General features: G+C 43.5%; 1 protein-coding gene across 1 annotated transcript in view; it reads left to right on the forward strand.

Annotated features, from left to right (window-relative positions):
* The first annotated feature begins 9,567 nt into the window (after positions 1-9,567).
* Positions 9,568-16,177, forward strand: part of dhx36 (DEAH (Asp-Glu-Ala-His) box polypeptide 36) — a 45,757-nt gene continuing 39,147 nt past the window's right edge. The window contains exons 1-5 of the mRNA XM_045704056.2: positions 9,568-9,640; positions 9,896-10,059; positions 10,596-10,712; positions 10,811-10,995; positions 11,168-11,206. Coding sequence (XP_045560012.2) covers positions 10,670-10,712; positions 10,811-10,995; positions 11,168-11,206 — 267 coding nt within the window. The 5' untranslated portion in view covers positions 9,568-9,640; positions 9,896-10,059; positions 10,596-10,669. The remainder of the gene's footprint in view (positions 9,641-9,895; positions 10,060-10,595; positions 10,713-10,810; positions 10,996-11,167; positions 11,207-16,177) is intronic.

A 16,177-nucleotide genomic window follows, 5' to 3' on the forward strand; every position in this document is an offset into this window, starting at 1 on the left:
TGTTATATTTGAGATTCTTCAAAGTAGCATTGATGACAGCTTTGCACACTCTTGGCATTCTCTCAACCAGCTTCACCTGGAATGCTTTTCCAACAGTCTTGAAGGAGTTCCCACATATGCTGAGCACTTGTTGGCTGCTTTTCCTTCACTCTGCGGTCCAACACATCCCAAACCATCTCAATTGGGTTGAGGTCAGGTGATTGTGGAGGCCAGGTCAGCTGATGCAGCGCTCCATCACTCTCCTTCTTGGGCCAATAGCCCTTACACAGCCTGGAGGTGTGTTGGGTCATTGTCCTGTTGAAAAATGATAGTCCCACTAAGCGCAAACCAGATAGCATGGTGTATCGCTGCAGAATGCTGTGGTAGCAATGCTGGTTAAGTGTGCCTTGAATTCTAAATAAATCACAGACAGTGTCACCAGCAAAGCACCCCCACACCATTACACCACCCCCTCCATGCTCCACAGTGGGAACCATGCATGCTGAGATCATCCGTTCACCTACTCTGCGTCTCACAAAGACACGGCGGTTGGAACCAAAAATCTCAAATTTGGACTCATCAGACCAAAGGACAGATTTCCACAGGTCTAATGTCCATTGCTCGTGTTTCTTGGCCCAAGCAAGTCTCTTTTTCTTATTGGTGTCCTTTACTAGGGGTTTCTTTGCAGGCCTGATTCACACAGTCTCCTCTGAACAGTTGATGTTGAGATGTCTGTTACTTGAACTCTGTGAACCATTTATTTGGGCTGCAATATGAGGTGCAGTTAACTCTAATGAACTTCTCCTCTGCAGCAGAGGTAACTCTTTCCTGTGGCGGTCCTCATGAGAGCCAGTTTCATCATAGCACATGATGGTTTTTGCGACTGTACTTGAAGAAACTGTAAAAGTTCTTCAATTTTTCCATATTGACTGACCTTTATGTCTTAAAGTAATGATGGACTGTCGTTTCTCTTTGCTTATTTGAGCTGTTCTTGTCATAATATGGGCTATCTTCTGTATACCACCCCTACCTTGTCACTACACAACTGATTGGCTCAAACGCATTAAGGAAAGAAATTCCACAAATGAATTTTTTACAATCCACACCTGTTAATTGAAATGCATTCCAGGTGACTACCTCATGAAGCTGGTTGAGAGAATGCCAAGAGTGTGCAAAGCTGTCATCAAGGCAAAGGGTGGCTACTTTGAAGAATCTCAAATATATTTTGATTTGTTTAACACTTTCTTGGTTACTACACGATTCCATATGTGTTATTTCATAGTTTTGATGTCTTCACTATTATTCTACAATGTAGAAAATAGTAAAAAAATTAAGAAAAACCCTGGAATGAGTAGGTGTGTCCAAACTTTTGACTGGTACTGTATATAGTGTATGAAATGGGTTGAACAGATTGTAAACATTATTTAAGTGACCAGTGATTCCATATCTATGTATATAGGGCAGCAGCCTCTCAGGTGCAGGGTTGAGTGACCGGGTGGTAGCCGGCTAGTGATGGCTATTTAACAGTCTGATGGCCTTGAGATAGAAGTTGCTTTTCAGTCTGTATGTCCCAGCTTTGATGCACCAGTACTGACCTCTCCTTCTGGGTGATAGCGGGGTGAAAAGGCCGTGGCTCGAGTGGTTCGGGTGGCTGAGGTCCGTGATGATCTTCTTGGCCTTCCTGTGACACCGGGTGCTGTAGATGTCCTGGAGGGCTCTCAATGGTGCATCTGTAAAAGTTTGTGAGGGTCTTAGGGGCCAAAACAAATTTCTTCAACCTCCTGAGGTTGAAAAGGTGCCATTGCGCCTTCTTCACCATACTGTCTGTGTTTGGGGACCATTTCAGACACTCATGTGAGCCTCCAGGTTTTATTTCATGTTCCATAAAGGATGTGTTTCGTTGTGCGTCATCTGTTGTTGTGTCTTTCAGCAGAGAAAATCTTTGTCACGTGTCACGTGTTTCGTCCTTCCTGTGAATGTGCTCATAAAATATTTATACTAGAAAATTGCCTCAAACAACACTGTAAAATGCATTTATATTCACAATGCTTTAAGGAAAAAAAAAGCAAGTTAGAGAAAAGTGGCTTACAGACTCATATGGCTTATGAATCATATGGCTTGGCTGATGAATCATATGGCTTATGAATTATATGGCTTGGCTTATGAATCATATGGCTTATGAATCATATGGCTTGGTTTATGAATCATATGGCTTATGAATCATATGGCTTGGCTTATGAATCATATGGCTTGACTGATGAATCATATGGCTTGGCTTACGAATCATATGGATTGGCTGATGAATCATATGGCTTATGAATCATATGGCTTGACTGATGAATCATATGGCTTGGCTTATGAATCATATGGCTTATGAATCATATGGCTTGGCCTATGAATCATATGGCTTATGAATCATATGGATTGGCTGATGAATCATATGGCTTATGAATCATATGGCTTATGAATCATATGGCTTGGCTGATGAATCATATGGCTTATGAATCATAACCAATGGGTCCCAGTAGATGAGTTGACTTTTGACCTTGTAATGAGTAGAGACCATTTCAGTGTTTCGACAAAGAGTTTTTAGCATTTACAACCCTTTCAATGCAGCAGCACCACCACATCTCTTCAGCCAAGCAGAATGGAAATAAACTCATCACTTGCTCATTTATTAATTTGTGTGAATATATGGTATTGAAGTTTGCTTTCCATACTGTACACATTTTTTAGATAAGTGTTTTTTTCTTCTTATTTGGAAATCATTGAGGAAGGATTCATGGCTCACCACTGAGAAGGCTGGGATTAAATGTTTGTTTACCTATATGAATTACTTATCTATGCTAATTGAATGACTGACAATCAGTCAAAACAAATTCACTGATATATTTTAATCAACTATAACATAACCAACAGACTAGTTATCACACTATCTAACACACTTCAGTAGGCATTACTAACTACTGTAACTAACTGACTAGCTAATACAGTATATAGTCTCTGTGATGTGTGTGGTAACTAATCCAGTTATTCCCAACAGTCCTCAGTGGAAATGTTATTGTCCTCCTCCTCTTTCCTCTATTTAATGTGATTTCAGCTGCTCTGTTTTTGAGTGACCCCCCCTGGCCTCTCCCACGTACCAGTCACACTGCTGTCATGAGCCTGACACGTCCTCTGTGTTCTTGTTGCAGCTTTAACCTCCCCGCTATTAGCTTTTTGAACATGACCTCTGTCGCCAGGGTAGACACTGAGGGGCACAGGAAGTGTCCTGGGGTAAGGAATGCTTTGTTAGAGAAAGAGGAGTGTTGTTGTCATTGTTGTATGTCCGAGGAGTCTTAGCTCTTGACACGGTAAATGTCACATTCATAATCTGTCCTGAAACCCCTTCATCCCATCCTCCTACTAACAAAATATAATGACACTCTTGTTACTTGAAGAATAAAAGCTGTTTAGGTGTAGTGCAACACAATGTAAAGTGTTATTACCACTAAATCATCACTTCTGGGTTAAATAATTCAGTATGGGGGTCAAAGGTTGTTGGTTGCCAGGTACCAACGGGAGGTACTCCTTTACCATCCTAAAGGAAACACAGACGGGGGAGGGATATTCAATTATTCAGTCCATACTAAAGCAACCCTCCCCCTCTAGCTAACTCTATTTCTATGTCCTCACTCTCTCCCCCTCCTTCTCTTTTGCCCCCCCCCCCTCTCATTCCCTGTCTCGCAAATTTCAAATAATGACAAAGTTGAGACAAAAGGCAGTTGCAGAAGGAGATACGTCCGGATTTTCTTCCCTAATGTCATCGCCAGAGGAAACCTCTGATTCAAACCCAGACTTAGAGTGAATCTTTCATATCTTCTACCATAATATTTCTCACAGACGGAATACATTTCAGTCAGAACTGGTTACTGGCAGATCTTAAAGGTAGAATATTGTAGGAAGTGAAATATCCTCATGAGACATGGTGGACTCACATTAGGTACACACAGAAGGCTGAATCTTGGTAAAAAAAAAAAAAATGTCCTAACCCCAAAGATAATGAATCTCCTGTCCTTCATTTAAACTGACGCTGATGTCAATTTTCATTTATTTGATTGAATAGCAGCATCACCCTTGACGTAATGAATACTGAAGTCATTCCTATTGAGGTTGAGTAGTGGGGTTGATTCATTGGCTGGATGACTGGGTCTAACGCACCACCGCCATAATGATGGATGAGGTACAGACAGACTGATGGATGGTAAGCATTACAAGAGAGTCACTGACTCCTTCATTATTACTGTGAGAATTACAGCTTCAGAGGTGAGAGAAGCAGAAGATGAGGAAGGACATTTCAAAGGGCTCTTGGTGAAAATATGATCCACGTTTCATGACAGGGACCCCAGGTTTATGTGGGATCTTCCTTGTTACCTCACACGTCTCACACGCATGACACTCCCTCAATCTTGCACCCTCTTAAAAGCTCTCCCTTTCTTTTAGTATCACTCTCAAGAGTTACCCCCTCTCCCTCTATGTGTAACTCCCTCCTCTCATTATCTCCTTCTCTCATTCTCTCTCCTTCTCTCACTCTCTCTCATTCTCTCCTCTCATTCTCTCTTCTCATTCTCTCTGCTCTCATTCTCTCTCCTCTCATTCTCTCGTTCTCTCATTCTCTCTTCTTCTCTCACATCTTCTCTCATTCTCTCTCCATCTCTCACTCTCTCCTCTCATTCTCTCTCCTTCTCTCCTTCGCTCCCATTTGCCATGCTTTAGGGCATTAATTAGCTCTGCTCTGTAAAAAAAATAATAATAACATCTTCTCACTTCCCTATAAATTCAACCGATTTCAACAAAATGCTAAAGGCAATCTGAACACAATCCAATTAAAAACTCTGTGTTAGCGGGAGCTCCAGAAGACAGAACATGTAGTGAAGAACATCAGTCTCTTCGGATATGAAGCCCCAGTAATTTCGAACAGCTCAATATATACAATATGAGCCAGTAAGGCAAATACAGCAAGTGATTTAGGAAAAAAGCCATAAGATAATGTACTGTGTTCTACACACCACAGGCATTAAAACAAGGCACTTGTTTAAATCTTTTATTTTAGTCTTATCCGTTTATTGTTTTGATTTGGCTTCTATTTGAATTTAATTTGACCCTAATATGTAATTATTTTGGATTTAAATGGCCTCCATAGGATTTGATGATACAATCACAGGTGTCCCCTGGAGTGGTCAATGAAGATTCTCAAACACACCATGAACGTTTCAAACAGAAAGGCACTTTTATTGAATATGCCATGGTTTCCCAAACCCGGGCCCAACCTTCTCATTAAGGATTCGCTTCCATTACACTTGGCACAAGTCTTAGAGACTCCACGGTGTGTGTGTGTGTGTGTGTGTGTGTGTGTGTGTGTGTGTGTGTGGGTGTGTGTGTGTGTGTGTGTGTGTGTGTGTGTGTGTGTGTGTGTGTGTGTGTGTGTGCGTGTGTGTGCGTACGTGTGTGCGTACGTGTGTGCGTGTGTGCAGTGTTTCCCCTATATTAGCCTTTAGCCGTACCCTCAACCTACTCCTCCTCTGTTCCTCGGGTGATGTGGAGGTTAACCCAGGCCCTGCGTGTCCCCAGGTGCTCTGAATTGTTGACTTCTGAAACTGTAAAAGCCTTGGCTTCATGCATCAGAAGCCTCCTCCCTAAGTTTGTTTTACTCACTGCTTTAGCACATTCCGCCAACCCTGATGTCCTTGCCGTGTCTGAATCCTGGCTTAGGAAGGCCAACAAAAATTCGGAGATTTCCATCCCCAACTACATCATTTTCCAGCAAGATAGAACTGCCAAAGGGGGAGGAGTTGCAATCTATTGCAGAGATAGCCTGCAAAGTCCCGTTATACTTTCCAGGTCTATGCCCAAACAATTCGAGCTTCTAATTTTTAAAATATATCTCTCCAGAAATAAGTCTCTCACTGTTGCCACTTGTTACAGCTCTCAGCTGTGCCCTGGACACCTTATGTGAATTGATTGCCCTTCATCAATCTTCAGAGTTCGTTCTGTTAGGTGACCTAAACTGGGATATGCTTAACACCCCGGCAATCCTACAATCTAAGCTAGATGCCCTCAATCTCACACAAATTATCAAGGAACACACCAGGTACAACCCTAAATCCGTAAACATGGGCACCCTCATAGATATCATCCTGACCAACTTGCCCTCCAAATACACCTCTGCTGTTTTCAATCAGGATCTCAGCGATTACTGCCTCCTTGCCTGCATCCTCTATGGGTCTGCGGTCAAACAACCACCCCTCATCACTGTCAAATGCTCCCTAAAACACTTCAGCGAGCAGGCCTTTCTAATCGACCTGGTCCAGGTATCCTGGAAGGATATTGACCTCATCCCGTCAGTAGATTTTAATTTCCACACCATCTTAAATAAGCATGCCCCTTTCAAAAAATGTAGAACGAAGAACAGATATATCCCTTGGTTCACTCCAGATCTGACTGCCCTCGACCAGCACAAAAACATCCTGTGGCTGACTGCACTAGCATCGAATAGTCCCCGCGATATGCAACTTTTCAGGGAAGTCAGGAACCAATACACGCAGTCAGTCAGGAAAGCAAAGGCTAGCTTTTTCAAACAGAAATTTGCATCCTGTAGCTCTAACTCCAAAAAGTTTTGGGACACTGTTTGCATCCTGTAGCTCTAACTCCAAAAAGTTTTGGGACACTGTAAAGTAAGAGCACCTCCTCCCAGCTGCCCACTGCACTAAGGCTAGGAAACACTGTCACCACCGATAAATCCACGATAATCGAGAATTTCAATAAGCATTTCTCTACGGCTGGCCATGCTTCCCTCCTGGCTACCCCAACCCTGGCCAACAGCTCCGCACCCCCCGCAGCTACTTGCCAAGTCTCCCCAGCTTCTCCTTCACCCAAATCCAGATATCAGATGTTCTGAAAGAGCTGCAAAACCTGGACCCATACAAATCAGCTGGGCTAGACAATCTGGACCCTCTCTTTCTAAAATTATTTGCCACCATTGTTGCAACCCCTATTACTAGTCTGTTCAACCTCTCTTTCGTATCGTCCAAGATCGCTAAAGATTGGAAAGCTGCCACGATCATCCCCCTCTTCAAATGGGGTGACACCCTAGACCCAAACTGTTACAGACCTATATCCATCCTGCCCTGCCTTTCTAAAGTCTTCAAAAGCCAAGTTAATAAACAGATCACTGACCATTTCGAATCCCACTGTACCTTCTCTGCTGTGCAATCTGGTTTCCGAGTTTGTCACAGGTGCACCTCAGCCACGCTCAAGGTACTAAACGATATCATAACCGCCATCGATAAAAGACAGTACTGTGCAGCCGTCTTCATCGACCTGGCCAAGGCTTTCGACTCTGTCAATCACCCTATTCTTATCGGCAGACTCAACAGTCTTGGTTTCTCAAATGACTCCCTCGCCTGGTTCACCAACTACTCTGGACGGTTCTGACTTTGAATATGTGGACATCTACCAATACCTAGGTGTCTGGCTAGACTATAAACTCTCCTTCCAGACTCATATTAAACTTCTCCAATACAAAATTTAATCTAGAATCGGCTTCCTATTTCGCAACAAAGCCTCCTTTACTCACGCTGCCAAACATACCCTCGTAAAACTGACTATCCTACCGATCCTCGACTTCGGCGATGTCATTTACAAAATAGCCTCCAACACTCTACTCAGGAAACTGGATGCAGTCTATCACAGTGCCATCCGTTTTCTCACCAAAGCCCCATATACCACCCACCACTGCGACCTGTATGCTCTCGTCGGCTGGCCCTCGCTACATATTCGTCACCAGACCCACTGGCTCCAGGTCATCTATAAGTCTATGCTAGGTAAAGCTCCGCCTTATCTCAGCTCACTGGTCACGATAACAACACCCACCCGTAGCACACGCTCTCCAGCAGGTACATCTCACTGGTCATCCCCAAATCCAACACCTACTTTGGCCGCCTTTCCTTACAGTTCTCTGCTGCCAATGACTGGAATGAATTGCAAAAATCGCTGAAGTTGGAGACTTATATCTCCCTCACTAACTTTAAACATCAGCTATCTGAGCAGCTAACCGATCGCTGCAGCTGTACACAGCCCATCTGTAAATAGCCCATCCATCCAACTACCTACCTCATCCCCTTATTGTTTTTATTTACTTTTTCTGCTCTTTTGCACACTGGTATTTCTACTTGCACATCATCATCTGCACATCTATCACTGCAGTGTTCATTTGCTAAATTGTAATTACTTTGCTACTATGGCCTATTTATTGCCTTATCTCCTCATGTATATAGACTTTTTTTATTGTGTTTTTGACTGTACATTTGTTTATTCCATGTGTAACTCTGTGTTGTTGTTTGTGTCGCACTGCTTTGCTTTATCTTGGCCAGGTCGCAGTTGTAAATGAGAACTTGTTCTCAACTGACCTACCTGGTTAAATAAATAAATTAAAAAAATTAAATTTAACAATCGTTGCCGCCACTCCAAAAAACATGATTAAAAAAACGGTGTAAACTTAAACATCTAACACCAGATATAATTCATGTAAAAAAGATAATGGACATATACATTTTTAAATAAGATAATCTTTGAGAACTAACAAAATCACAAAAATTATAACTAGACAGTCAGGGAGAATCTAACATTTTTAATTCTCTCCTTCTCTCATGGGGCCCACATTGATTTTGTTATAATGTTTGAGTCACTCAGATCGCATAAGAACAAGGAGTAAGTCATGGCAAAATGTATAGAATTGCAGGAATTTACCTTTAAAACAGCAAAAAAACTAAATATCTTTGGCGAGGGCCTCTACCATGCCCCCACTACTCACAACAAGCCCCATTTTGATCCAGAAAAAAACCCTGGAGTGACAAGTTACAACATATATATTTGTAGCATTTAACGCATTCAGAGTATTTGGGGGTCTCGCCGGGTTGCGTGAACCAAGCCTATCCTCTCTGGTCAATCATGAGGGAAACGTCATCATCCATCGACTATTTCATTGTTGTGTAAACTATGCGACCGGATATCTATGTACAAGACTCACATCCTTGGAAAAAAAATACTGATTTTCACTTGAAATCAGCGGAATGCTATTGATTTCCTTCATATTCAACTACTTAGCTATTCCGAACTTCATGTGAAATATGTACACGCTTCGAGATATACAATTATTAATTTAGCACATCTACTTGATCCACGGGCCGGCTAACGTTTACTAGCTAACGTTAGCTAGCAATCCCAAAGCAAAGGTTTCGAATAGTGCAGCAAGCTTAGCTAGCTGGCTAGTCCCAATTTGTAAGTCTACAGACAGTCTTGCACTGCTATCTTGCCATAGCTGTGTTTCTGTGGTTTTGAAGGCGGTATGAGTTATGGAGGTTATGGGGGCAGAGGCGGCCGACGAGGTGGCCGAAGAGGAGGTCGAGGATTCGGACGGGATGGGAGCCGGGAGAGGTGGGATCGCCTAGCTGGGTCGAGTGGTGGTGGACACCCGCGGAGCACCGAATCGGAGTCGAGGGAAGACCGGGGAGAACGAGGTGGGGGACCAAACCGTCCACCCCCGCATCTAAAGGGCCGGGAGATCGGACTGTGGTACGCCAAATGGGGAGGCTTGAAGAGGAAAGAAAATGAGAGAAAATCGGTTAGTAGTGTAACATTAGTTACAGAGGTACCTGTGTATCTGTTTGTTGTGTAGTGGCTTGCTTGGGTTGTTGTCGTTGATAGTCAGCTGTAGTCAACTGTCGTTACTTAGTCTCGTTGACTATCACGGCTGACAACTAGCTATATCTGTTTTTTTGATAACGAAGTAGCTACCTATCTGGAATAAATGTATAGTATTTAGCATGTATCAGGATTAACTCTGTACTAATGCAGCTGGTTTCCCCTCGCGGTGTAGCGGGCCGTGGTTCAGATGGATGAGTCCAGGGAACAGCATATCACTAATCTGCTGAACACTGTCCAGAGAGGACCGACATGCCCGGGCCCAGCCAGGGAGGCCCACCCCTCCACATCTGAGCACTGGCGTTCAGCCCCTTCAGCACCGGTCGGAGGCGGCCACTGGTAAGGCACTGTGTTACTGGCTGTGTTCAAGCATCAAAACCGTGATGTATTATGGGTAAATTCTAACAGACTGACTGATCTACAAATACTTTTGATTAGTTATTTATGATTCAAGGTGATTTGTAGATCAGTCAGTCTAGACTCGCCTTTAAAGTTGATTGCAATGTCAAACACTCCCAGTCTCTCAGAAGAATACAGCTGCAGTAGGCTCTGTCATTTACTGTGGCACCCACAGACACAGACAGACAGACAGTGATGTCATGTGTTCAGGTCCACAGGCCCCAGCCCTAACCCTAGTCTCCAGGACATCGTTAGGCCCTATGCACACTCCTCTGTGTGTTGTGGACATGAGCCTGCTTGCTGCAGCTGCGTACTATAAAAACTCCTTTTACATCTCCTAAATTTGTGGATTATTTAGGAGGGCTCATGTCACCACTAGATTGCAACATCATCGGCTACATTCAATGCTTTTGAAACATGAAGCATTCAGCCTGTGATTTACTACACCACTGTTATTCACCTGATGTGTGTTTCAGTTACTTTGATGGTGATGAGCCCTCTCAGGATGTCCTGAAAATTGATCTCAAACAAGAGAAGAAGAAGAAGGAGGATGAGGAGAGGCCAGTACAGAACACTACACTCACATCACAACGGTAGGCTAACTTCTAGAGTTTAGGGTTGTTGTTGTTCCTATTGCCATGCTCACTCGTTAAAGCAATTCACAATCATGTCTCTTTCTCCTGCCTTTCAGTTACTTCCTACAGGATGTCCTTAAAGCTGAACCCAAAGAAGAGAGGGAGGGAGAAGGAGAGGAGAGGGAAGGATAAAGACCTGGAGTACTTGTTTCAGGAGGTGGTCAGGGAGAATGCCCTGGACCAGCAGTTAAAGAGAGATCTAGAGAGGAAGAAGGCGGACTCTAAATACCTAGACATGCTGGTGACAATTCACTTCATAAAACATTTGCAGTATTATAATTACTGTGTTTATTATTGCTAAACACACATGTTATCATAACACCAATAAAACTGGTAGTGAGATGTTCTTAGTTCTCAACATCTCTTGATGGACTGCTTGTAGTAATTCATATTTCCTGTTTATTTTTTGGCAGAAATTCAGGGAAAAGCTTCCATCCTTTGGAAAGAAAGAGGTAAGATCTGAGATGTATTTTTCCTCCTGATGAACTTGGATGCTAGGCCTCTGCTTACCATGTGGCTGCTAGGCCTCTGCTTACCATGTGGCTGCTAGGCCTCTGCTTACCATGTGGCTGCTAGGCCTCTGCTTACCATGTGGCTGCTAGGCCTCTGCTTACCATGTGGCTGCTAGGCCTCTGCTTACCATGTGGCTGCTAGGCCTCTGCTTACCATGTGGCTGCTAGGCCTCTGCTTACCATGTGGCTGCTAGGCCTCTGCCTACCATGTGGCTGCTAGGCCTCTGCCTACCATGTGGCTGCTAGGCCTCTGCCTACCATGTGGCTGCTAGGCCTCTGCCTACCATGTGGCTGCTAGGCCTCTGCCTACCATGTGGCTGCTAGGCCTCTGCCTACCATGTGGCTGCTAGGCCTCTGCCTACCATGTGGCTGCTAGGCCTCTGCCTACCATGTGGCTGCTAGGCCTCTGCCTACCATGTGGCTGCTAGGCCTCTGCTTACCATGTGGCTGCTAGGCCTCTGCTTACCATGTGGCTGCTAGGCCTCTGCCTACCATGTGGCTGCTAGGCCTCCGCTTACCATGTGGCTGCTAGGCCTCCGCTTACCATGTGGCTGCTAGGCCTCCGCTTACCATGTGGCTGCTAGGCCTCCGCTTACCATGTGGCTGCTAGGCCTCCGCTTACCATGTGGCTGCTAGGCCTCCGCTTACCATGTGGCTGCTAGGCCTCCGCTTACCATGTGGCTGCTAGGCCTCCGCTTACCATGTGGCTGCTAGGCCTCCGCTTACCATGTGGCTGCTAGGCCTCCGCTTACCATGTGGCTGCTAGGCCTCCGCTTACCATGTGGGCGTTCTTACCTAAGACAAGAATAGGATCTCATCTTGTAAAACGTTTCTGACTGATGAAAACCTTGCAACTACATTTTTTCCCATTTTCATGTACACTGAACAAAAATATAAACGCAACATGTAAAGTGTTGATTTCATGAGCTGATATAAAAGATCCCAGAAATGTTCCATATGCACAAAAAACATATTTCTCTCAAATTTTGTCACCACATTTGTTAACATCCCTGTTAGTGAGCATTTATCCTTTACCAAGATAATCCATCCACCTGACTGGTGTGGCATATCAAGAAGCTGATTAAACAGCATGATCATTACACTGGTGCACCTTGTGCTGGGGACAATAAAAGGCCACTCTAAAATGTGCAGTTTTGTCACACACACAATGCCACAGAAGTTTCAAGTTTTCAGGGAGTTTGCAATTGGCATGCTAACTGCAGGAACGGTATGGTGTCCCTAATAAACTGACCTCTGTGTGTCACACACACGCACACACACACACACACACACACACACACACACACACACACACACACACACACACACACACACACACACACACACACACACACAGAGTACCAGTCAAAAGTCTGTACACACCTACTCATTCCAGGGTTTTTCTTTATTTTTACTATTTTCTACATTGTAGAATAATAGTGAAGACATCAAAACTATGAAATAACACATGGAATCATGTAGTAACCAAACAACTGTTAAACAAATCAAAATATATTTTATATTTGAGATTCTTCAAAGTAGCCACCCTTTACCTTGACAGCTTTGCACACTCTTGGCATTCTCTCAACCAGCTTCATGAGGTAGTGACATGGAATGTATTTTAATTAGCAGGTGTGCCTTGTTAAATAGTGGAATTTCTTCTTAATGCGTTTGAGCTAATCGTGACAAGGTAGGGTTGGTATACAGAAGATATCCCCATTTGGTTAAAGACCGAGTCCACCTTGTCCTGACTTGACTTTAACATTAATCTGAAGACTTATTTATCTAATTACCTAAATATGTTTAATTGTTAAATTAATCATGTAACAATTAACTCATTAGGATCTAGGGCACAACGAGAGCGGTTCTTTAAAGAGTTACCATCTCCCGAATTAAATTCTAAAAGGTTTTTACCTATCACATCAATAAACAGTCAATTTATCAATCCTAACCTCGTATCATATCATCGTTCTGAACTGTTGTAACCTCCTTGCATCTGCAAAAACCTGAGCTTTATTTATGATTAACACATTGGTTTAAGTATTTATTTACTAGCTAATTACATCGGGACACAGGATAAACACACACACTGCATCGGTTATTGACTGGAGACGTAATACGCTGAGAACAGGTCCCTAGTGGAATGACAGGAGAGGGAGGGACAGAGACACTTAACATTGACACATTCAGAAACTACTCTCAATTACAATACCATATACTTTGCACACGAACCGCCGCCCCCATTTGAGCAAGAAATCATGAATGTATTTACGTGAAATGCCTTGGTTCGCCTGGGATCTCTCTGTGAACGGGGCAGCCTTGGGAAAGGGGTAGGGCCTTTTCGCGGCATGCTTGTACGGCTCTGATTGTTCAAAATGGTTCCGATAAGTATTTTCCTGTTGTCCTTCTTCGTAGTTGTACGGTATCCTGTGGCTTGTCGTGTAGTCCTGAACAGAACTACAGAGTTGATTTCCCTTCCATTTGCTCTTGAAGATGCTTCTTTGAAGATAGGCTAGCCAGCCGTGTTGATGGTTCCCAGTGGGGTGATGAGAGTAGTGTAATACGATGGTTTGAGCAGAGCAACAGGATGGTCCCACTTAAATTCGCTTTCGATGATACTTTACTTAGACAGCTAATCAGTCGTACCAGTGACTGTCCGAGAAGTGAGTTTATCGTCTCCACCTTGTGTTGAAATTCAAAGTTCAAACCATTTTAAACGCGCCGCTTCATGCTTTTCTGGTCTACTGTGTTAATTTCTTAACTCATCATATATACCTTTTGCTTGTTTCCGGCAGGCTGGCACTCTCCCTGACCTTACTCTGTGCAAAGTTAGAAAAAAAACTATTATAGCTTCTCAAATCACATCCCTCTCTTAACAAAAACACACCATTTTTCATATTACATGCACAACCCATAGTATGGAAACATCATCTATGTAGTGTGTAAACTTTCCAAGTTACAGTATTTCCTTTATAATATTTTTAATGACATCACAAAATGACATTAGTGTTCTAGAGATCGCCCCTGACCATTCCCCATGTTTTACGTTCAAAATATTGTTCCAGTATTCGCTTTTGAACGTCTTAGAGTTTCGGTGGCAAAAAGGTCTGTTGAGACAAAACACATTCCTTTGGTGAAAGGGGGTCTGATTGAAGTTATTCATTGCAAACTTGATCTGACCTATTTGGATTCTCATGGTCAGTCATGACAATATTATGGCTAGCACAGCTCAAATAAGCAAAGAGAAATGACAGTTCATCATTACTTTAAGACATGAAGGTCAGTCAATCCGGAAAATATCTACAACTTTGGCTATGATGAAACTGTCTCTCATGAGGATCGCCATGAGGAAAGGAAGACCCAGAGTTACCTTTGCTGCAGAGGATAAGTTCATTATATTTACCAGCCTCAGAAATTGCTGCCCAAATAAATGCTTCAGAGTTCAAGTAACAGACACAACTCAACATCAACTGTTCAGAGGAGACTGCGTGAATCAGGCGTTCATGGTCAAATTGCTGCAAAGAAACCACTACTAAAGGACACCAATAAGAAGAAACTTCCTTGGGACAAGAAACACGAGCAATGGGCATGAGACCGGTGGAAATCTGTCCAAATATTTTGGGTTCCAACCGCCGTGTCTTTGTGAGACGCAGAGTAGGTGAACGGATGATTTCTGCATGTGTGGTTCAAACGTGAAGCATGGAGGAGGCGGTGTAATGGTGTGGGGGTGCTTTGCTGGTGACACTGTCAGTGATTTATTTAGAATTCAAGGCACACTTAACCAGCATGGCTACCACAGCATTCTGCAGCGATACGCCATCCCATCTGGTTTGCGCTTAGTGGGACTATCATTTGTTTTTCAACAGGACAATGACCCAACACACCTCCAGGCTGTGTAAGGGCTATTTGACCAAGAAGGAGAGTGATGGAGTGCTGCATCAGATGATCTGGCCTCCACAATCACCGACCTCAACCCAATTGAGATGGTTTGGGATGAGTTGGACCACGGAGTGAAGGAAAAGCAACCAACAAGTATATGGGAACTCCTTCAAGACTGTTGGAAAAGCATTCCAGGTGAAGCTGGTTGAGAGAATGCCAAGAGTGTGCAAAGCTGTCATCAAGGCAAAGGGTGGCTACTTTGAAGAATCTCAAATATGAAATATATTTGTTTAACACTTTTTTTAGTTACTACATGATTCCATATTTGTTATTTCATATTTTTGATGTCTTCACTATTATTCTACAATGTAGAAAATAGTACAAATAATGTTAAACTTTTGAATGAGTAGGTGTGTCCAAACTTTTGACTGGTACTGTATGTGTGGACACTCCTTCAAATTAGTGGATTTGGCTATTTCAGCCACACCCGTTGCTGAGAGGTGTATAAAATTGAGCACACAGCCATGCAATCTGCATAGACAAACATTGGCAGTAGAATGGCTTTACTGAAGAGCTCAGTGACTCAACGTGGCACCGTCATAGGATGCCACCTTTTCAACAACTCAGTTCGTCAAATTTCTGCTATCCTGGAGCTGCCCCGGTCAACTGTAAGTGCTTTTATTGTGAAGTGGAAATGTCTAGGAACTTCAACTGCTCAGCCGCGAAGTGGTAGGCCACACGTGTTCACTTAACGGGACTGCCAAGTGCTGAAGCAAGCAGCCCGTATAAATTGTCTGTCCTCGGTTGCAACACTCACTACCTGGAGTGTTGTAAAGCTCGCTGCCATTGGACTCTGGAGCAGTGGAAAATCGTTCTCTGGAGTGATGAATCACGCTTCACCATCGGGCAGTCCGACGGACAAATCTGTGTTTGGCGGATGCCAGGAGAACGCTACTTGCCCTAATGCGTAGTGCCAACTGTAAAGTTTGGTGGAGGAGGAATAATGGTCTGGGGCTGTTTTTCATGGTTTGG

The sequence above is a fragment of the Salmo salar genome, chromosome 20 (genome assembly GCF_965601325.2).
Source record: "Salmo salar chromosome 20, fSalSal1, whole genome shotgun sequence".
Classification (NCBI taxonomy): Eukaryota; Metazoa; Chordata; class Actinopteri; order Salmoniformes; family Salmonidae; genus Salmo; species Salmo salar.